Source organism: Bos taurus, chromosome 14 (assembly GCF_002263795.3).
Source record: "Bos taurus isolate L1 Dominette 01449 registration number 42190680 breed Hereford chromosome 14, ARS-UCD2.0, whole genome shotgun sequence".
NCBI classification, from domain to species: Eukaryota; Metazoa; Chordata; class Mammalia; order Artiodactyla; family Bovidae; genus Bos; species Bos taurus.
Genome location: NC_037341.1, coordinates 69,624,181 through 69,648,027, shown reverse-complemented (window position 1 = coordinate 69,648,027; position 23,847 = coordinate 69,624,181). Strand labels below are relative to the sequence as shown.

The 23,847-nt window shown below is 39.8% G+C and overlaps 1 protein-coding gene across 6 annotated transcripts in view; it reads left to right on the top strand.

The window, feature by feature from the left end:
• ESRP1 (epithelial splicing regulatory protein 1) overlaps positions 1-23,847 on the top strand; it is a 58,666-nt gene that overhangs the window by 12,787 nt on the left and 22,032 nt on the right. For 3 of the 6 annotated variants that reach the window (XM_005215673.5, XM_005215674.5, XM_005215672.5), the window contains exons 5-13: positions 6,449-6,547; positions 6,695-6,749; positions 7,996-8,106; positions 8,230-8,362; positions 8,471-8,513; positions 10,564-10,865; positions 14,146-14,364; positions 16,785-16,983; positions 20,074-20,242. In XM_005215673.5, the coding sequence (XP_005215730.1) occupies positions 6,449-6,547; positions 6,695-6,749; positions 7,996-8,106; positions 8,230-8,362; positions 8,471-8,513; positions 10,564-10,865; positions 14,146-14,364; positions 16,785-16,983; positions 20,074-20,242 (1,330 nt within the window). The remainder of the gene's footprint in view (positions 1-6,448; positions 6,548-6,694; positions 6,750-7,995; positions 8,107-8,229; positions 8,363-8,470; positions 8,514-10,563; positions 10,866-14,145; positions 14,365-16,784; positions 16,984-20,073; positions 20,243-23,847) is intronic. The other 3 variants (NM_001193002.1, XM_025001695.2, XM_010812233.4) reach the window with 2 other exon arrangements.

Sequence of the window (23,847 nt, the reverse complement as noted above, 5' to 3'; positions counted from 1 at the left end):
GGGAGGAGGTGGGGGGCTACTGTTTAATGGCAATGAAAAATGGCTTTGAGTTGGAATTTTAAATTGTGATGAAATTTTAACATGGTTTAAATTTAGTTGCTCCACAATGCCTTTGTTTTATATGTGTGCTTTCTATTCGAAACTAAAAACTTGTTTTAAACTAGTTTTAAAAAGATGCTATTTACCAGGGAAAATTGAGTGTTCTGAAATGAAATGTGTCGCCTTTCAGGCCATCAGAAAAGGGAACTTCTTTTGAATGGATCAATTGATACTGATGTGCTCTGTAAAATTCCTCTCTGAATTCTGCCCTCAGATAGTATAAGCATGGGTTAAGTCCTGAAATCTGTTTCATCGACGTGGCACCCTCTGTTCAACTACCAACGAGGTCTCTGAACGTCTCCGAGTTCTGTGTAAATGCAGCCCTAGCTCAGCTGTAGCCTGAAATGCTCGTTTTGTTCCCACATGTCTGGCTTTACCTTCTGCGTTTCCTCACAGCGTGTCTAATTTGTAGAGCTGGCCAAGCCTGTTGGTGCTGTTGTGGCCGCCTCGAGGGCAGAATGACTAAGTTGCATGACGAACCATAAATCAGGAGGCACAGACTCATCTTTCCTTCCCTCAAGATCAGACGCGTAGCAGGTCATTCAGTATATAATTATGAATTGATAGGAGAAAGAATCGGTACTAAATGTGTTTTTCTCACTCTCCTGTATGTGTTATTCATGTTACATTCTGGTAAGAATTACTCAAAACTGAATGAATCTTCCGAAGACAGTGGTGTGGGTGAGTGGGTGGTTTGGGCATGCAGGAGGTTGGGTGACTTTTAAAAGTTGCTAGGAGCTCAGAGCTGCTGATCTTCCTGGTGTGTGATGACTTGAAGGGAAACATGTTGGGACATGTTATGCGGAACCAGGTTAGCCAAATGTCTACAACACATTCTTAATTCAAAAAGTTGCGTTCGGTAAAATAATTCTTCAGGTGCAGATCTATTCTACACAAACAGGGTATTCACGTTGTTACTTCTGATCTTTTTCACTTGGCTTTCATATATGTATTTGTTAATTATTATTTTATTACATGTATTATTCCAAAAGTAGTTTCCATAGGTTGGTTTTAGACTTAAACTAGATAAAATGCCTTCTCAGCTTTAGTACAACTGAGAGGATGTCTGCTTACATGTAATCCAAGTATTCTCAGGTTCAGACTGTAGTTCAGACAGGATCATGACCCCTGCTAGAGAATTTAGTCACTTAGTCCTCTTTTCTGTTTGTTGGTTTTCAAACTTTAAATTTTTAATTTCGTATTGGAGCATAGCCTATCAGCAGTGTTGTGGTAGTTTCAGGTTAACAATGAAGGGACTCAGCCATACATATACATGTCATATATGCATTTAGAAAGCTTCTCACAAACTGTTGCTCAAAACAAATTAAACAGAGCTGCTTATCTCGGGGCGGCGAATTGCATACACATAGTCAAGTCAGAACTGTATGATAATTTCAGCTCCATCACCTGCCAGCTGGAAAACTTGAGTGAGTTACAGAACTGCTCTCCATCCTACTTTCGTCATCTGTTTGGTTTCACTGTTATCCACCTGGCAGGGGTACTGCAAACGTATAGGAGGAAATAGTGTTTGGCACAAAATGGTGTTTAATAAATATCACCATTTATGTCAGTAGAATCTTAGAAGTTAATAGGTGCTGTGGTAGATGGAAAGAGATCAGAGGAAAGGAAACCTGTGCTTAGGAAATGCAAAGTAGAGTTGACGAGAGTCATATTAATATTGTATAGAAATAGTATCTAATCAACTCAGATTGATGGTTGTGACCTCGAGCAGTTAAAGGAGGCTTTGGGGCTGAGTGGGAGTGACCCATGGTCTAATTTGGTTAAAGGATTATGAAGATAAGAGGATTTTATAGGGGAGTTACCTGAGCAAAGGTGAGAAGGCTTATGCCTCTTGTCATTTACAGAAGAGAAAAAACTAGTTTGAGTGGAACATACTCTCCCCATCCAATTCCTTCAAAGTTTAATTTCCCCCCAAAATTCTGTTTTGGGATAGAAAGTTACAATGTGGCAAATATTTCTGCAGCATTCTCTATTTTTGGCAATTTTATTTTTCCAAATCAGAAGTTAGCAATCCTATTCACTCGAGGGCTAGAGAGGCCATGTTTTAGATTTTGGAGGCCACATACAATCTCTTCTCATTGTTTCTTTACAATCCCTTTAAAAACAGGAAAGCCATACTTTTCTCTGGGCTGCCCCAAAATTGAGTGAGGGTCAAGGGCTGCCTTTTGCTGTGTTTTCATCCATGTTCCTTAAGGTATAGGGTGTGTGTCTGTGTGTCTCTGCTGATCGGAGTTTTGCCACAGCATCTAACTGCCTTATGCAGTGTTTCCTTGGTCACATATCTTCAAACTTTCTGACCAGTTATGATCTCCTACATATAAAACTTTTCTCTGAATCAGTAGTAAGGGGTTAAGTTGCCACTCTTTGGAGCTGTTAGCTTTTAATGATGTTTTTCAACTGGGGCTAGATTTTGCCCACCTGGGGACACTTGGCAAAAATCTGGAGACTTCTGGGCGGGGGGAGACATTTTTAATTGTTAAAACTGGGAGTAGGTAGAGGTTGGCATGGTACTAAAAATCCTATAGTACCCAAGACACCATCCCCACTCCCAACAAAGATTTATCTGCCCTACATACCACTGATGCTGAGGTTGAGAAACCCTGCCTTTATGGTGGATGGCATTGGTCTGTTTCTTGGATATGCTTCTCTTTACTTCATTGTAGGCCCTTACAAGAGGGAAAGTGTTATAAGAATTGCAGGGTTCCAGACAATTGGTGGCATAGTTTACATGATACATTATGGCTAGTCACAGCTCTTATTTCTTAGTTTTGTAAAGGCTCTTCAAGTCCCTCCCATCTCCCCAGAAAACTTAGGGCAGTTGTCTTCCTAAATCATCTTCATCCTTTGGCTCCAGTTTTTCTGTCCTGTCATTACATTCTTTGAAAATGACCCAGAATTAATACATACAGTACAGTTTGCCAATGATGATCATTTTTTTAAAAGCTTATTTTGCATTGGGGCGTAGACAAACAATGTTGTGATAGCCCCAGGTAGCAGGGAAGGGACTCGGCCACACACATACATGGATCCATTCTCCCCCAAACTGCCCTCCCATCCAGGCTTCCACGTAACATGGAGCAGAGTTCCCTATGCTATACAGTAGGCCCTTGTTGGTTATCCGTTTTAAATATAGCAGTGTGTCCAGGCAACTGTAAGTTCATTCTCTAAGTGTGTGAGTCTTTCTGTTTTATAAGTTCATTTGTATCATTTCTTTTTAGATTCTGTATATAAGGGATGTCATCCGTAGTTCTCCTTCTCTTACTTCATTCAGTATGACAGTCTCTAGGCCCCTCCACGTTGCTGCAAATGGCATTACTTCATTCTTTTAGTGGTCGAGGGATATTCCACGGTATAAATGTGCCACATCCTCTTTGTCCATTCCTCTGTTAAGGAGCATTTAGGCCGCTTCCAGGCTATCAGGTTGCTATTGTCAGCAGTGCTCCAGTGAACGTTGGGGTGCATGTATCCTTTCAGATCATGTTTTTCCTCAAATATACGTGCTCAGCGCTTCAACAGAGCACACACAAGCACGTTCTGTTTGGGGGCTTCCCAGGTGGCGCTAGTGGTAAAGAACCCGCCTGCCAATGCAGGAAACGGACTCGGGTTTGATCCCTGGGTCGGGGAGCTCCCCTGGAGAAGAGAATGGCAACCCACTCCAGTATTCTCGCCTGGAGAATCCCATGGACAGAGGAGCCTGGTAGGCTACAGTCCATAGGGTCACACAGAGTCAGACGCAACTGAAGCGACTCAGTATGCACAAGCACGAACATAGGGCCAAGAGTGGGATTGCAGGGTCATGTGGTAGCACTGTTTCTTAGTTTTTTTTTTTTTAAGGAATCTCCCTACTGTTCTCCATAGTGGCTGCATCAATTTATATTCCCACCAACAGTGTAGGAGGGTCCTTCTCTCCACACCCTCTCCAGCATTTATTGTTTCTGGATTTTTTGATGATACCCATTCTGGCTGGTGTGAGGTGATATCTCATTGTGGTTTTGTAGTTTTGATTCACATTTCTGTGAAACATTAGTGATGTTGAACATCTTTTCGTGTGTCTCGGCCATCTGTATGTGTCCTTTGGCAAAATGTCTATTTAGGTCTTCTGCCCATTTGTTGATTGACTTGTTTGTTTTGATGTTGTTAAGCATCATGAGCTGTTTGTAAATTTTGGAAACCAGTCTGTTGACAGTCATATCATTTGCAAATTTTCTCTCCCAGTCTGTGGGTTGCCTTTTTGTTTTGTTGTTTCCTTTGCTGTGCAGAAGCTTTTGAGTTGAAGTAGGTCCCATTTCTTTACTTTTGTTTTTATTTCCATTATTCTGGTAGATGGGTCGAAAAATGATACTGCTGCAGTTTATGTCAGAAAGTGTTCTGCCAATGTTTTCCTCTTAAGAGTTTTATTGTGTCTGGTCTTATATTTAGGTCGTTAATCCATTTGGGGCTTCTTTTTGTGTATGGTGTTAAAGAATAATCTAATTTCATTTTTTTACAAGTAGTTGTCCAGTTTTCCCAGCACCATCTGTTGAAGAGACTGTTTCCAACATCGTGTAGTCTCGCCTCCTTTGTCATAGATTGACCAAGGACAATCATTTTAATGACCCCGGTCAGAGGTCATTACTCGGTTGCTTGAACATCTCCTGGGGATTGATTTTCTAATCCCTCAGTGGGCAGCACATTTATTTCATCACTCGGTGATTAATTTAAAGGGTGAGGCTACAGGGGGAATGCAGAAATTATCTACCATTTTAGCTTGATTATCCTATGAGTATACAAATAGGCATCTGATGAGTTCAGATGTTTTTTTAGTCATAAATGTGACCCTCTCAAAGTGTCCTTATCATGGGTTATGAAAGTTGGTCACCTAAAATCAGGGAGCTTCAAGTATTAAATGCCTGCTTTGTGTCCTCAGCTTGTTTTATCTCATTTAATTTTCACAAAAGTCCAGGAAGGTAAAGGTGATCACAGCTTTGGCTTTACAAATGGCATGAAGTTTAGTGGGGTTAAGTAATTTGCCAAGGAACATATGGTTGCCTTTCTACATGTAGTATTTTTAACTACAGAGAAATATAACTGGTGAGAGACAACAGAAAAATGAATTTGCCTAGTGTGGGGAAAAGCAATGCAATGTCTTTACTGGAGAAGGGAAAGAGGAAGCTGATGGGAATGAAATAAAAAAGGATGTTGAATTGAGAATAGAAAAGAATATTACCCATTCAGAAGACTGACTATGATTCTTGGTGGGAAAGACATCTCTGAGTTGTTTTTACATTGTATCCTCTTTGTTCACAGTTAAATGGCACCTACTTTTATTAATATTTGTCTTCATTTTTTACCCATATTACAAAATACCAGTCAGAAAACATTTTTATAAAACACTTTAACAACCACCACGCAGATGGCTGTTTTCATTTTAAACGTGAGAAAAGGTAGTCCTATAGTATTATTTGTTGTGTGCATTGTACTACACTATAAAGCTTGTAACAGTGAATTCATGACAAAGTGACTATAGCCCTGAAACTTGAAAATAAAAGAAACGAACCATTTTAATGACTGTTGGCTTTCTAAGGTAACTATTTTGACAAAGTCACATGCTTTAGACTGCAAATTCATAAAACCTGGCAGAAACCTCTTTTGGTTGCATCTTCAACACAGCTTGAGCCATGCATTTCCTAAAAGCCGTGTTTCCTGGCTTATCCAGACAGTGTACTCATTTGATCAGAAGTCACATTGGTCACTGTTGGCCCTGAGTACTTGAGTTGTTTCTACACATCTACTCTGAAAAGACAAGCATTTGTTGCCATCTAAGATAGCTGTGTTGTGGGACTCCAAAAATCTTGTAAAAAGGAGTTCAGGATAAAAATAGTATCAGAGATACAATGTTGTCAGTAATCTGAAAAGTTTTTGAACATTAGGCTTAAAGCCATTCAATACCTTGTGATTTTGGTAGATGTAACTATATCTTTAGGTCAGCATGGTTGTTGCCGGTATGTGCTGTAAAGGTAAGGTAGGGATTCTGTTAATTTCACTGTATACTTCATGGTTTGACAGTAAAGTGTTCATTATTCATGCATTCGCTACCCCTCAATAAACATTTTATTCCTGGTATTATTCCTCAGGACAGAATTGATTTGGCCATCTTAGTCCAAAGGGGCAATTGGATACTTCAGGAACTGTGGATGAAGTCCAGACTGATGGGAAGCAACTATTCTGAGATTTCAAAGAATTTTCAATCCAGATGCATTTTACGTCTTGGCTCCATGACAGTTTAATTTGGGGTTAAAAGCAAGCTCATTTTACCTCCCCAAAAGATTTCCTTAACTGAATTTCCCAGGTTTAAATTTTGAGAAGAATAGTTCAGCCTCCCGGTATGGAGCATCTCAAGTTGAAGATATGGGAAATATAATCTTAGCAATGATTTCAGACCCTTATAGTAAGTATTGGTGTTAAAACAATGGGGACCTAGAATCTGATCCCATCCACTTTCTGTCACCTGTGCTTCTGAGACATGTTCTGCCCCACCCACGCACTCATAGCTTTCTCTCCAGCTTAACGGATGACTTGTATGTTCTCATTTTAGATCACAGGTTTTCAGATCCAGAGAGAGTAAATTACAAATTTGAAAGTGGCACTTGGTAAGTACTTGCATACTACTCCATTGGAGTCTTTCAATGTGTTTGTATTCATATTGTGGTTTTAACTCCCCTTATATTTTAGTGACTTTACTGACCCTTTTGGCTATCCATTTTCTACTATTACGTCATTCATTAAAGGAGATTGTGATTTAAAGTGTGCTTGGCTGTTGGGATTAACATTTAATGAAATATTTGTATCCTTAGTCACTATGACCTTAGGGACCTCTTGTGTTCCTATCTGTGATTTTGATTTTAGCCTCTCTGAACTGTCCATCCTCACTGGAAAATTTCCAAGGGGGAAAAATCACAGGGCTTAAAAGAGTTCACAAGGTTTTTACTGAGATAATTTTAAGTATGTTCTATCAGCTCCTACTTTAAAGCACAGGAAATAATTGGGGAGAAGTATGAAATGGTGGCATCTTTGTTTGTGATCACAGGTAGACCTATTTGTACATCACTGCACTGGCTTGCATGAGATTACTTGGTGCCTGAAGTGAGCAGAAACTTCTGACATCTTTGCCCATTAGAGAGACACTGAGGCCTATTTAGTTGTGGGAAAAGTGACTCATTAAGAAAATGTCCTCAAAGTACTGAAAATAAAAATATGGGAGGAATAGAACATCAAAAGATGTCAAAATATAGAACAGGTGATTTACAAATGACTCATTAAGGTATGGGAACTCCCAAGCATTTTCATAAACACTCTGATGCCTCCCTGTTTGATAGGGGAGATATTTTAATGGCAGGCTTCTGACCACGTGCACGCATTACTGATGTGGGTTAATTACCAGCTTTATGGGAATCTTAAGTTTTTGTGGTCAAGCTGGATCTAAACCCCACTGGTGTACTGGCCAGATGAGAGAATGGATTTAAACCTATGCTTCTCAGCTCTAGGAAGTTACAGGCCATCAGGGTGTTGGGAGGATTGTTCTTCCTCTGAATTGATCTCGGGTTCTTGTGAGAACAAGGAAGCAGCAACTTAGCTGATAGGTGGTTTGCTGGGTGAGCAGGCCGTGCTGAACTTGCATAGGCAGTTGCCTTTGTGAAGTTACCCACCTAAAGAATACTTTGAACTATATACCCAGAGAATTTTTGAAGTTATGAAGTACAGTGAGCAGATGACAAGTCTGTCTGAACTCCAAATGAAGAATAGCGCAAGTGCAGATAGGCCAGTTGTCTTAGGAGGGGTAGTAGGTCAGACTGCCTAGTGTTAATCATGTGAGCTGAAGTTCTGCTTGATCCACAGCAGCAAGATGGAACTTATTGATGACAACACAGTAGTCAGGGCACGAGGTTTACCATGGCAGTCTTCGGATCAAGATATTGCAAGATTCTTCAAAGGACTCAATATTGCCAAGTTGGTTTTCCTTAATCTCTATTTGACTTAACAGTCCCAAGGGGATAAATAGATGTTGTGTCATTTTCCTCCTCACTGTTATTTTTTTTCCCCCATTGTTTTCTGTTCGGTTATTTTTCAAAGGGGCGGTGCAGCACTGTGTCTGAATGCCCAGGGTCGGAGGAACGGAGAAGCCCTGGTTAGGTTTGTGAGCGAGGAGCACAGAGACCTAGCTCTGCAGAGACACAAGCACCACATGGGGAGCCGGTACATCGAGGTACGTGCTCAGCCTGACAGGTGATGCCTGACAAGCCTGGCGTCTTGAACGAGTGTGCACATCAGAAGGCTCAGAAACTGCATTTCATTTCCTTTTATCTTTCCTTAGGTTTACAAAGCAACAGGTGAAGATTTTCTTAAAATTGCTGGTGGTGAGTACCTTTTCATACAATGTGGCTGTGTTGAGAAGGATCTAAAATTTTGCTTATATACCAAAGGCAGATAAATATAATCGTGAATGTTTTTTTACTCCCAATGAAACATGGGAGTTGACTTTTATTCTTTTGATAGAAGGAAGAAATATCCAATAGTATCAGGTAGTGTACTGTGTAACACTTGTCCTAAGGCTTAAGTCAACCAAATGTAGTTAAATCGCAATTAAACATACTTATACAAAGGCCAAAGGGTACATGTAAAGTCATGTACAAAGGGAAAGAGTAGTTCATGAAAGAAATTAAATAGTCTGAAAACTTTCAAACAGCCATAACGGCTGTACCCGAATACCTGGAATTGTTGCATATCTGCTTCTAATTTTTTTCTCAACTTCATAACTCATCAGTGGCGAGGAACATGGTAGCTTTCTGGCTTCTAGTATTTTAGAATATCTGATGTTTGAAGTAACATGGTCAAAAAGAAGTAGGAATAGGAAGTCTTTATCTAATTCTGGAGTGATTTGTAACTGTAAAACCTAAAAATAATAGTTACATAAAAAGTGTCAACTGTGGTTTGTCCAACAGATGTTTTTCTTTGCTCATATTGCTTTAATCTCCTTTCTCCTTTTAGTATATTATGAATATTTTCTTAAATATCTCAGTGTTCCTCAGTGCTCATTGCCGGGCTTCCCAGGTGGCGCTAGTGGTAAAGAATCCACCTGCCAATAAGGAGAGGCACAAGATAAGGGGTTGATCCCTGGGTCAGGAAGATCCCCTGGAGAAGGAAATGGCAACCGACTGCAGTATTCTTGCCCAGAAAATCTCATGGACAAAGGAGCCTGGTGGGCTACAGTCCATGGGGTCACAAAGAGTTGGACACGACTTAGCACGCACATGGAATTATATTTACCATAATTTTTTATGAAAACAATCGTATTGGAAACAAGCTCCCATTGCCCAACTTTTCACTCTATAAGTATGTTGCAGTGGATATGTTTGTATCTCTGTATGTGCCACTCATTAGGATAAATTCCTAAAAATGGGATAACTAGATCAAAGAATATGGACATCTTAAGGGTTTTTGACACATATTGCCAAAATATGCTAAGGTGGCTTTCACTTAAATACAGAGAACTTTTATACCCTTTCATTATAATTTTATTATTTATCCCTGATAAAAATCTTTACAACTGTAAAACTTGTAGTAACAACATTCTGTTAATACAATTTGCTGATATATATCTTGCACTTATTTCTTGAAATAAACCAAGGCTTCCAAATTAAAAACTTCAAGTTTAATAGGGTTTCCAGTGTTTGATATTCATTGGGGATAAAGTATATTTGGAAGTCCTGACGATAAAGCTATGGTCCTGAGGTTCCATAGTAGGTAACATTGTACATCGCAGGTGGCAAAGTTGACTGAGTGTTTATTTGAGTATTTGCTACAAGGCAGCATTGTACAAAATGCTTCATGTTCAGCAGAGTATTGATAAATGTTGAAACTAGCTGCCATATGTGTTCATTATCCTCTCTACTTGAGTATGTTTGGACCTTTCCTAATAAGTAATTAGGAAAACAATAACAAAAATCACTAAATGCTTTGTATGTAATCACTTATTCTCATAATTTATGAGGTAGGTAATTTTACTCCCATTTTACAGATGAGCAAACTGAGGTACAGAGATTAAAATTGACTGAGGTCACAGCCTGGAAAATGATAAAGCCACAGTTGTACCCAGGCATTCTAGCTTCAGAGTCTGTGCCCTTAACCACCATGACTAGTTACTTCTTCAAGAATATGATTGTTGGTCCATGATTTAACTGCTACTTTCCTCAATTAAGAGAGGCAGTTTTTGAAAAGGGTGGAGGGGAAAGTTTCAAATTAATTGGAAGCTAGTTCTGATTCCTGGAATGTTACTATGAATTCTTTGGGTAGTGCAGGTCTTAATTATAAATTCAGGACATTGCCGAAGATTTCATCATTTTAATTTTGGTGAAGTTGATGTCTTTAACCGTTTGTCCCTGTGCTTCCTGCTGTTTGTGTTCCCAGGTACATCCAATGAGGTGGCCCAGTTTCTCTCCAAGGAAAACCAAGTCATTGTCCGCATGCGGGGGCTCCCCTTCACGGCCACGGCTGATGAAGTGGTGGCCTTCTTTGGACAGCATTGCCCCATCACTGGGGGGAAGGAAGGCATCCTCTTTGTTACCTACCCGGATGGTAGGCCCACAGGGGATGCTTTTGTCCTCTTTGCTTGCGAGGAATACGCACAGAACGCACTGAGGAAGCATAAAGACTTGTTGGGTAAAAGATACATCGAACTCTTCCGGAGCACAGCAGCTGAAGTTCAGCAGGTTGGTGGCTTTGCCTTATTTCTATCCTCTTTTTGTTTGATTTATTTTTTAACTGAAATATGGTTCATTTGCAATGTTTTAGGTATATAGCAAAGCAATTCAGTTATATATATATATTCTTTTTCAGATTTTTTCCATTATAAGGTATTACAAGACATTGAATATAATTTCTATTCATTATTTCGGATCCTACATTATTTGGTGTGCTAAAATAAAACTTGGAAATAAAATTTGGAAATTACAGAAAGTAAAAGCACATGAAAAAAGTCTTATTCTGTAACTAAATGAGAGCTACTATTATCTTAATATACACACAAAAAAATCCAGTCTTTAATTCTATGTCTAACAGCAGCATATAATTCATTTAGGAAGTCTATTGTGCCAGGGTTTTTTTTTTTCCTATCATTAGAAATTTCTAGGTAGACATGCTAATAAAACGGTCAGTTTCTGATTGATTTCTTTAGAACTGGATATAGGGAAATAAGGTTTTAATGTCTTGCCAAATTTATTTCCCAAAAGGCTTGATCACTTTCTTGCTGCTGGGAGAGTGCAAAGTGTCCTTTTGTCCTGCTGCTGTTCATCCCTTTCAGAATTGAGCACTCTTTTTGAGACACGGACGGAGCAGTCAATTCCTGAAAACATGCCAAGATCTGAGCATAAAACCGTCTCTAGGGTCTCAAGCCTTTCAGCTGTTCTTCTTGACTTACAAGCTGATCATTTCACTTCAGGGGTCAGTTAGCTTTGCACCTGAGATCATGTAGACTGTTTCACATGGCTCTTCAACTTATTCTACTTGATTCGATTGTAGGATATAGTCATTTCAGTGATTTTCTTTGGTCTTTTTTGCAAGCAGTTCAGACACTGACTCTACCGTTATTTCAGTGAGTTCCTAAAATGATTTTGTCTAGCTTCGCAAAGCCCATTGTAATGATTTAAAATAATTCTTCAAAGTTAAATAGAACCATCATCTGCTAGAATATCAGACTGATTTTTGTGCTCAAATAAATGTAAGCGAAATGTTAAATTTACTCTGTGTTCTATTGTACTGGTGCTCTTGAATCTTAAACTATGAGCATACTTGTAGTATAATCAATTGTACTTATTGAAAGTGAGTATCATAAATTCTGAATCTCTAAAATATGCTGAGCATGTTCAAGGCTTAAAACATCCTGCCCAAACTAGAGGGCGGGGGGTGAAATTTTTATTTTAGATCTTTAATTCAAAAGAACTGTTTCATGGAAATCATCCCCTAGAATGTATTACCCCAGAGCCTTGGCTGCTGCTGCTGCTACTGCTGCTAAGTCACTTCAGTCGTGTCCGACTCTGTGCGACCCCATAGATGGCAGCCCACCAGGCTCCCCCGTCCCTGGGATTCTCCAGGCAAGAACACTGGAGTGGGTTACCATTTCCTTCTCCAATGCATGAAAGTGAAAAGGGAAAGTGAAGTCGCTCAGTCGTGTCTGACCCTCAATGACCCCATGAACTGCAGCCCACCAGGCTCCTCCATCCATGGGATTTTCCAGGCAAGAGTACTGGAGTGGGGTGCCGCTGTCTTCTCCAGCTACTGTTTGTTTATTGGCTTGGATGTAGAGTGTGCTATCTCTATGACTTTGCCATAGGTGGTTTTGAGTGTAGTGGGAAGTTTTCTCTTTCCTGCCTCCCATCTCTAATAATTTATTTTAATATGTACTGAAGTAGTCTTAGACTTTCTGCTTTCTTTGTTACTAATAATCACTTAGGAACTTTTTACTCACCTTCTATTTGGCAGGTACTGTAGGTGCTAGACCATTTCCTGTCCCAAGTTTGTTTATAACCACATTTGTTTTCTATTCATGGTCTTCCCCCTAATGTTTGTACTGTGTCTGGATTGTTTGTATATTTTCTTAAAGTCTTGCTTTCTCTTTGGCTGTGTTGTGTTTACTTTTTATTATTGTCACCTCTTATTCACCTAGCAATTGGACAGGCTGTGAGTGAGGAAGTTAGGGCAGTCTGGGGGGAGTTCATGGATTGTCTTATATTTTTAGTTATGAGCTGGTAACTAGTTGGGCTTCTCTCATAGCTCAGTCGGTAAAGAATCTGCCTGCAATGCAGGAGACCTGGGTTCAATTCCTGGGTTGGGAAGATCCCCTGGAGAAGGAAATGGCAACCCACTCCAGTATTCTTGCCTGGAGAATCCCATGGACAGAGGAGCCTGGTGGGCTACAGTCCATGGGGTCCCAAGAGTCAGACATGACTTAGCGAATAGACCACCACCGCATGAGCTGATAAAGGCTACAGTGGTAAATGGCTCAGAAATCTTGGGGATTCCACACATGGCATTTAGGCATACGCTAAACTACAACAAAAGTAGACAACAACCTTGTAACATGAGTTTTGCCTGGGAGCAATTCTTTCTCCATTCCAAAATGTACCTGACCTCTCATCCATTCTCAAGAGAGCTGAATTCCATGAATTTAAAAGATAGGATCCTCTCTTTTGCCACTGTCTCGAATTCATATGGAAATTGATTTTTTATTTTCACTAATAGATTTTTTTTTCAGGTTTATGTTATCCAGGCATTCTGCTTTACATATCATTATAAATGTGACATATTTTAATGCAATTGAGTCACTATTTGACCTGTGGTTCCTTTACTGGGTCGTTTTCTTTATAGTCTTGGGTTTGGAGGTGGAATGTGAAGATAATATTGACAGCACTATTTAATGAAATGAAATCTAGTGGGTTGTCCATAAGTCCACATTTTAACAATATGTCCTGAAAAGCAGCAGACTTGAGTACTTTCTCAAAGCAGATAGTGATGCATTTGTCTGTGGGAGAGGATGAGGGTGGGATGATTTGGGAGAATGGCATTGAAACATGTATATTATCATATGTGAAACTAATCGCCAGTCCAGGTTCGATGCATGATACAGGGTGCTCAGGGCTGGTGCACTGAGATGACCCAGGAGGGTTGGTATGAGGAGGGAGGGGGAAAAAAAAAGTCCTTAATCTAAGTTCATTGTGTTGTGTGTGGCATATACCTCAGAATGCCTCTAACAAAAGTGGGCTCACAATCTCCCAGCTGAAAACCATGAACGACTTTCTCTATGAGTGCTTCTCAAACTTTACTATGCTGGTTGATCACCTGGGGATCTTGTTAAACTGCAGACCCATACGGACCAGGTTGGGGTGGAGCTGAGAGGATGCATTTCTAGCCATTCCCCAGGGACGCCAGCCCTGGCCTGCAGGCAGCATTGCAGTAGCAAAGCTCTAAATGACTTCTGTTTTGCTTTGAGCACAGGTGCTGAATCGATTCTCCTCGGCTCCTCTCATTCCACTTCCAACCCCTCCCATTATTCCAGTACTACCTCAGCAGTTTGTGCCCCCTACAAACATTAGAGACTGTATACGCCTTCGAGGTCTTCCCTATGCAGCCACAATTGAGGATATCCTTGACTTCCTGGGGGAGTTTTCCACCGATATCCGAACTCATGGGGTCCACATGGTATTGAACCACCAGGTAAGAAAATCACTTACTGGAAAACTGATTTGCTGCTTCTTATTAAAGACACTCTTCAGTAAACAAGTAACAATTGTTCATCTGTTTGTATAGTAAGTTTTGCAGGAAAAATTTAACTATAAATGCAAGAGATCTTTTAAGATGAGCTCCAGAAAGAATGCTGGAGTTGGTACAGTAATTCAGATTCAGCTCTGATTTCATTATCACATACGTCCACCAAGTCATCAATAGCATCAGGTCGGAGAAAAAGACGTTATCAGCATTTTTACTACTGCAACTACTGAATTCTGCTGGAGTGAGAAAGCAATCATAGACAACATTTAAAAGCAATGAACATGTCTGTGCTCCCAAGTATTTTGTATCCATAGATGATTTATAAATGGCTTATTTCATGTAGCTATCAAATCACATTTAGTAGAGTGCAAACTCAGAAAGAACTTGTGTCTATACCACTTGGAACAGTATGTGATCATAAAAGACATTCAAATGTATTAGTGTATTTGCATGTGTGCTAAGTCATTTCAGTTGTGTCCAACTCTTTGCAACCCACCCAACTTCAGCCCGCCAAGCTCCTATGTCCATGGGATTCTCCAGTCAAGAACACTGGAGCGAGTTGCCATGCCCTCCTCCAGGGGATCTTCCCGAGCCAGGGGTCAAACCTGCGTCTCTTACGTCTCCTGCTTTGGCAGGCGGGTCTTTACCATTGGCGCCATAGTTGTTGAGAATCCTCTGTGGAAAATCTAGCCAGATTCGTATAGTATGCAATATATATTCTAAGAGTATTAAAAATAGGTCTCGGCTTGGTATCTCTTGCTCTTTAAATAAAATTAATTATATTAGTTGCTGGGCAATTTGCCAGTATATTGTGTTATCATACAGAACTCTAAATACCCATATAGCATGTAATTCTAATGAACGTTTTGGAACTGTTTATTAAAAAGCCAAGTTGTATTAATTTTTGAAAATATGTTTTCTGTGCATTATAGTCTGAATATAGGTTTGTATTAGAAATACCCACTTTTTCTAAACTGCTAGTTTCCCACTTTCTGTTTTCTTATGAAGATGGGTCACATTCATAGCCATAGTCCTGTCTCACTGGAAAGTGCATGCCACTGGGTATAGGGAACCAGAAGATACTGAGTCCCTTGTTAATGCGCCACACTAACACGTGCTCACTCTCACGTCACTTTTGAGCTATGTAACTTTTTATCCAACTAGGACTCCTTTCAGCATGTTTCTCTGATGGGAGGCCTTTTGAATCAAATTCCCCACAATTCAGCATCACCAGAGAATTGTTTGGGTTCTGAGTCACCATTTCTAGTAATCTAGGGGCTGTTGTTACTCTTTGATTAATAACCGTGGACAGATTGGCCTCTCATTGACCCTTGTGACCTACTGTGATTGCACCTGGGAGAAGTGCTTCTTTGATGATGGACAAGCTCTTAGCTGCCTCGAAGATGTTAGTTTTCCATCTTGGACTGGGTTTCCCTGGTGTCCTTAATTTCCCTGGTATGGTAACTCTGATGGTAACTTGCATGGTAATCATTTGCCATAACTAGTCCCTTAGAGACTTTAAAGAAACCCATAAAATAAAAAAAGGAGTCTTATAAGCCAGTTGTATCTTTCTTTCTCTGCCATAAAATGTCTATGCTAAATAAGACTAAGGCATTCTGGTCCTGTGTCGCAGAGATCCACCAGCTTTGTTTTAAATAGGATTTTTAGCAAGCTGTTAGTAACAGAGGAAATGTCTGTAAATACCTGTTGGCCAAGGTTTAAAATGGAGATCCAAAGGAAGAGGTGAGAGAAGGGCTCCCGCGCAGTGCTGGTGCTCCAGCTCTGGCCACCCTTCGCCATGCTCTGCAACCCCAGCTCCTCCCCTTCTTCCTGTCTACAGGCCACACCCCAATCTAGGCAGGCTTCAGGGAGGAGGAAAAGGGATGTTACAGGTCAGTGAGGGACAGACTTGAGAGCCCATAGAGAACACTGGTTTGTTCATTTTCATGTAGGAGGATGGGTAAGGCTCTAATACTGGTTCTGTTACTAGCTTTTCTCAGTTGAGTGAGATTTAATCAGATTTTTCAGAAAGGGAAAAACCCAGTGTACAATCCTATAGTTTGAAACCGCAGTCACAAGGAGACCCTTTCAAAAACCCATAAATCTAATTCTAGTTGATAAAAACCCAAAAAGGATCACTTTCAGCTATGAGCTCTCAAAACTTATTTCTTCAAGGTTTTGTGGGCAATTCTGTTGATTAGGTGATGAAACATAAGTCAGGTTTCAGTAGATCTTACTGTCACCCAGATTTTGTGGCTAAAATGTCTGTACCATGGGTGATTGTCACTGTGCATGTTTTGTAAGCAACCACTTCCTTGTTGAAGGAGACAGTCTCCTTTTGTTTTTATTCTTCCTTACGCGCTCAGGGCCGCCCGTCAGGAGATGCCTTTATCCAGATGAAGTCTGCGGACAGAGCATTTATGGCTGCACAGAAGTGTCATAAAAAAACCATGAAGGACAGATATGTTGAAGTCTTTCAGTGTTCAGCTGAGGAGATGAACTTTGTGTTAATGGGGGGCACTTTAAATCGAAATGGCTTATCCCCACCGCCATGTAAGTTACCATGTAAGTTTTTCTTGGGTCTTGGCGCTATTCTACGCTGTATGCTGGTAGGTGCTTAAGCTGCTTTCATAACTTTCTGTGCCCCTGGTTCTTTCTAAGGCAGGTGAGGTGGTTACATAAGGCTTTCCCATCTGGAATCGGTAGTATCTGGTAATCATTTAAGACCTTGGTTGTGGACACCCATAATTAGAGATGCTACATATACCTCCTTTCAAATTATATTCTTGCTTTTCCAGTGATAAGCACTTGATTTCTGAAGCTTAGTGTGCTCAAGATAAGCACTGACTCTGGGAGGCAACCTGGCTATGTAGATATTTTAATACGCATTTAAAGGTAAAATAAATATAACAGATCCTTTTTGTTTTTTTCCCGCAACATATTGTGGGTTTTGTTTTTTTTTTTTAAAGCAAAGGGTGATTTGATGCCCATTTTGAATTTTTAATTTTTTGAGCATTAAGTATTTTGGGGGAAAGATAACCTGAAGAGCATCTCTCTTGCTCTCCGGGATATCTGGAATGAGCAGCTTAGTAAAAACTAAAATGCGTAAATGAATTAGCCAAAGTTACCATTGGATCACAGGATCAGTGCTTAAATCAGGCCGTGCTGTTGCTCACTGGCACCTGGGTGCAAGCCATCTGGAATCCTGTCTGAGAGGAATAAGCCCTTTAGCATGGAGACCAACTTCCGGTTCACGACTAAGGAACCTTTGGGGATCTGATGTTCAAAACTTGAATTTCCTGACAAAGTTTTCAGTTTTGAATAAGACTTTTTCTTAGGAAGTATGTTGGGTATGTTTAAAGAATGTAGCATTCAAAGTATAGTCCAAAGATAACTAAGAAAGTGAACTGGATGGTGTGCTTGATTCCAATAAAATGTGGAGTGTTAAGACATCACTTTCTAGTAAAGAGGAATCCATACCAATAAACCTATTTGATAAACTATTTTTCATAGAACGTTTGGTAGGGCTTAATCCTTTATTGCCCTTGGAATTCCTAAATGCTAATATTCCATTTATCTGCTGCTTGCTGTTGGTGAATATCTAAGAATTGATCACTAATGACTATAAAGTTTAAAACATTCTTATTGGGCTGAAGTGGATATCTTAATGCAATCTGTTGTGTGTTTCCTGTCCATAAACCACTGATAATATCAGTAACTTTTACAGTTTCCTTTATTGCTAATCTATCAAGCATTGTAAGATAAGGGAAATTCTCCATCATTTATAACCCCAGTTCTTTTACTGTGATACATTTTTACTTCTCTCTTCCTAGTGGAAAAAATGGTCATTACAGGCTTCATAAGACTTGCATTTCTCTTTCCCCCATCACAAACCCTAAAATAATAATTTTTCAAAATTTAAATGCATTTTTACATAAAAACTTACTTCCATATTTTTACTACCTTCTAAAGATTTTAATTAAAATTCAGCTGTTTGTCATTTTAGTGGAAGAGTTTGCTACTTTAAAAAAATTAGAACCAATTTTTGCATCTCTTATGCTTGTTCTGGTGGTTGAGTCGCTTAGTCATGTCCGACTCTTGCGACCTGTTGGACTGTAGCCTGCTAGGCTCCTGTGTCCGTGGAAGTTCTCCAGGCAAGAGTACTGGAGTGGGTTGCCATTTCTCTCTCCAGGGATGCCTGTTCTACTACACTTATTTTTTTCTGCCAACTCACTTTAGATGACCCTCGCTTTATGACTTAGGCATCTCAGGTCTGTTTGCCCTTTCTCTGGACTTTTTAGGCCAGGGATCATAATTTTAAAATTATCTACACACTAGGTATCTAACATGTAACAGTTTTTGATGGATATGAAGGAGGCACCCCAAAATTGAATATGAGATCAATATGTTAGTCTTGGGTTTTTGGTTTGTTTGGAGGGGTTGGGGTTTTTTGGTTTTGTTTGTTTGTTTTTGGCTGCACTGCTTGGCTTGCGGGATCTCAGTTCCCCAGCCAGGGACTGACCCAGGCCACAGCAGTGAAAGCCCAGAATACTAACCACTAGGCCCCCAGGACACTCTCAGGTCTCGGATTTGTGTACCCTTATTCAGCTAACTTACTCATCTCCATAGACATACAGAAACCTCTAAGAAGAGCCAAAGACAGTAGAGATTTTCATGTGAAAAGTTATCCATTGGGCCTCAGCTGTTTGCAAAATATATTAGGTGATCCTAGGTTTGCAAAGTGAAGTCAGGGACCCCACATTCAGGCCACCGCTCGGTTATCTCTGCTGTTGGGTGCAGATGTCCTGGAGAGTGGTGCTCATCCCATACATTAAAGCTGGGGACCAGCAAGTGGTCTGACTTAAGTGAGTTGCTGTCTTCAAAGACTTTGCATAGCCAGAAGACAAAAAATCCAGTCCTTTCTAATCTAATCTGAATCCACTTTTCATCAGCTGCCTCTCAGGAAGACTTACACATATTATTTCTTCAGGGTTCTTTTTCAAGGAATCTGACTTTTTTTCTTTTTTTTTGCACTGGTCTGAAGATGTCAATTAGTTTTGAAAACCTATCTTCTGGGTGCCTCGAAGTGTGCACAATACAGAGATAATCTGCTTGTTTTAGGTCACTTTGCTCTGTCACAGTCTATGCTTTGGCATAGCACACGGTCCTGATGAATAGTATTTTACCCTGACTGTCCTCATGCTGTGCTGTAGAGTCGAATTCTCTCCATACTGGCAGTATAGCTCTCAAAAGGGAAAAAAAAAGAAAGCTTTTAGTTTGAAGCTACACGAGATGTCAGTCTGTCCCATGTTTCTTTCCTCAAAGAGTGAGTTTGTGGTTTCTTGCACTTAGGAGCAGGGTTAAAAAAAAAAAAAAATGTGTCATGAAATTTTGAGAAGACTTAAAAGTCCACTTGGAACTGTTTTTTTTCCCCCAAATTTCAAGCTAAGAACCATTCTTTAGGTAGATGGAGTGTGTGAGATTTGAGATTGCTCCTACATATTATCTATGTAATCAAAAGGCAGTTGCTTGGGATGGTATACAGAACTGGTCTCTTTCTTTCAAATGTGTGTATGGAAGGGCGACCTCATGGCCTCAGTGCTTCCATGTGTCGATATCACTAATATATCTCAAGGTCTCTCTCTGTTTGTTTAGGCCTGTCCCCTCCCTCCTACACATTTCCAGCTCCCGCAGCAGTTATTCCTACTGAAGCTGCCATTTACCAGCCCTCAGTGCTCCTGAACCCGCGAGCGCTGCAGCCCTCCACAGCGTACTACCCCGCGGGCACCCAGCTCTTCATGAACTACACGGCGTACTACCCCAGGTAAGGCTCACAGGAACAAAGGACTCCTTTGACAGCCGCCGCCTGAGTCCACAAAAGAATGTTGCCCGCTACATGGAAGGTTAGCATGGCAGGCTCCAGTTTCTGGTCATACATATCTCTGTCCAAGAAGGTTGTTTCAAGACAACCAGAATGTTTATTTTTTTATCCATGTCTTATTGACAGCATAGTCTTTTAGATTACTTATGTATACAACTTTCCCTTTTTCCTTTTGTTTTAGGGCTGTTCGTGAGTTAGCCCAGTAATCATTATAAAAGAGTGACAGTATCAAGTGAATGAATTACAAAACGAGAAAATCTGTGGTGAGGGCAGTTCATTTTTAAGAATTCATGTCAGCCCAAAATAGATGAAAGCTGTTTTAAATTTTGTAGGGCTTGTATTCTTTCCCCTCTAAGTCTTTACTAACAAGTCCAGAATGAGATTTTTCAGTACTTTCTTGGACTCAACATATTTTAAATCTGATTGCTTTTAGTTGTTCTCAATTTCTTGGAGGCAACAGGATATAATGGAGAGAGTTCGTCAGTCTCATCTCTTCTTCTACCCGCAGCAGTTCTCTTAACCTTTCTGGTTCTTAAACAGTGATGGGATCAGCCATGTTTCTGGAGTCCCTGAGTCCCTCCCAGGTCTGATTGCCTGTGATTCTAACTTGGATATAGAATGTCCTCTCAGTCTCAATCTTTGCAAAAAAAATTTTTTTTAAGTCTTGTGTTTAGTTACTAACCAGTTCACTTTATTAAAATAAAAATTTTACTTTGGCACAAGCAATATTGCTCACATTTTTTCCTAAGGTACATAAGGGCCTTGTTTTTGCCTTCTCAAGCTATTTAAAATAGATGCGTTGAATACATCCACCAATGTACCTGGGAGGTTTTGGCCTGGAACTTACCTGTCTGATCTCTAGAGTTATGTCACACTGTGGCTTTTTATTTTTGTTGCTTGTTTATTTGGCTGGGGAATTTCGTTGGCCTTGTGGCATGGCTTTCGGGATCTTAGTTTCCCGACTAGGGATCAAACCTGAGTCCCCTGCAGTGGGGTGTGGCGTCCTAGCCTCTGGGCCACCAGGGGATTCCCTGTCCCGCTGTATTTCCGTGCCCTCTCCATCTACGGTTTCCTCAGAGGGAGCAAGAACATTGAGATCTTGGTAGCATTGAAGCTTGCAGCCAATAAATGTACTTTTTTAGGAATTTTAAAAACTTTCATTCTTGTTTTTAAATGGAAAATATTGAAAATTTTCTTTATTGGGGAAGAACAGGGAGAAAGCCATGATAATCATCAGCTGACCATCTGGAAAATTTGAAAAGGCCCAGAAGCATGAGCAGTTGTTCTTGGTTGAGTACTGTGTCAGGCACCCACTCCAGTCCCAATCTGTCAGCTTCTCTGGAGCCTGTGACAGGCACTTGCTGGTAGCGGCTCTGGTTATAAGAAAGATCTTGGTCTTCCTTTCTCGTGCCATCAGAATGCCAGGAGTGGGGTGCTCTGTGCCCCTGGGTGTCGGGGGCACTTTCTTGTGCCTGTAATACACTTGGAGAGCCTCCAATTCCATCATTGCCTTGCTCTCTGGACACTGTTAAAAGAAGGAATCTCTTAGAAATAGTTTCCATCATAGTGAGTTGGGAGCGTAAGTCTGGAACTGAAGCCCCAAAGGCAAGAGAAACTGATTTATGGCTTAATAGTTCCTGTAATTTTTTTCTACTAGTAGTTTTAAAGTTTGTAATGTCCTCCTTAGTAAGTCTAAGAGGATAGAAGTAGTGAGTAAAAGTAGATTCAGATTTTACATGACTCTAAGTCCAAAAGTAACCTCAGTTATCAATTTGAGAACATACACATCTGTGTGCTTGTAAATAATGTGACATGCTAACATATGTTTGGTTGGTTTTTTTCAACTTGCCAGTATGTCACTGACTTCTTGCCTGAGGAATATCTGCAAATTTACCTCACTCTTGTAACTTCCCATAACTAACAAGTTACTTCCCATTCGTGTAACTTTCTAAGAATGAAAATATGTCATAATTTTAAAATTCCTGTATTTTTATAGACATCTAATTGTATCTTTCTCTATTAAACCTCATACTGATCGTTAAATACTTCTTGGGAACAATTTCACAAAAGTGGGATTTTTAAATCATGCTTGTGTGTTGTATTTAAATTAATATTTCCAAATAACTCCTAGTATGTTTCATTATTTGAATTTTCATGTCCCTCATTCTAGGAAATTATATACACAAACAAAGTGTTCAAACATTGGAATGTTCTGTTAACCAGACTTAAAGTCTGATATAATCTAAAAAAATATTCCAAAAGCCATCAAATATTTCATAGTTTTGGGAGAACGCCACTAATTTCTAACCTCACATGACTGTAAGGCATTTGAGACTCTGTAATATAAATGTTGAAAGCATATTTTGGCTTATTTACTGATGTGTAGGAAAATGGGAGATAGTATACTTCAGGCTAAAACAGGATATTAAATCGGAAGCTCTGGAGTTTGTCTCTTTTCAAATTAGAAATAAATTTAAATTCCCTCCACTTAAAAAAAAATACTTTATTGAAGTATAGTTGATTTACAGTGTTGTTTATCTCTGCTGTACGACAAAGTGATTAGTTATACACATTTTCTTTTTCTTGTTCTTTTCCATTATGGTTTATCATAGGATGTTGTCCCTCCACTTTTTAAATGAAAGCTGTCTGTCTGACTTCAAATTAATGCCATATGTTCATTACTTTAAAGATGCTAACATATTTTGCAAACTTTTAAAAGCAGGCCCCTCAGAAAATGATACTGATTTTTACCTGTTTTTAATTAATTTATCTGGGCAAGCTGTTATTCAGTACCTCTGTGTGCAACACATTTGGAATATTAGGGTTAATAAAATATGAACTCTTTCTGCCATAGGGTAGCTAACAGAATTCATCCCTGTGCAAAGTCAGTGACTTCAAAGGGCTCCTTCTGCTAGAGGGCATTTGTTCTTATTTTATGTCCTCCTACTTGGTGTATCTTCCAGTGGGTATTGCTCTGAGAATATACTGATAGCATCTCTCACTGTAAGGATTTGGATTACTTGAGGAACATGTAAGGAAAAGAGCAATGAACCAGTTAATTGCTTTTTGTTTAACTAGATGAGTTTTTAGCAGTCTAAATGTGTGGCTGTGACAGCAGCATTTTGAAGAGCTAGTGAAATTAAAACAAGTGGTTCTGTTTGCTGCTTAAGAACATTGGTTTTTTCTTTCTCCACTTGAAAGAAGGTTTCAGGTACCCGGTATGCCAGAGCTTAGCCTAGGATACAAGAGAAGTGTTGATGCCCACCCTGCTTATCACTCAAAACTTCTCTCCCATTACACCTTTTCTCTCCTATTACATAAAGTCCTACCTTTTGTTCTGACCTCTCATTTTTCTTAGAAAAGAATATTCTCTTTTGCATCAGAGCTATAAGCACAGGTAAGAAACATGCTAGATCTTCAGCTAAATGTCATATAATTTAAAGAAAGATGGATTAACATAAATGTCTTGTGTATATCCATTGCCTCACCTTTTGTAGGACATATAACTAATAACATATTCACTTTGAACCAAAGTAGAGGGCAAGGGG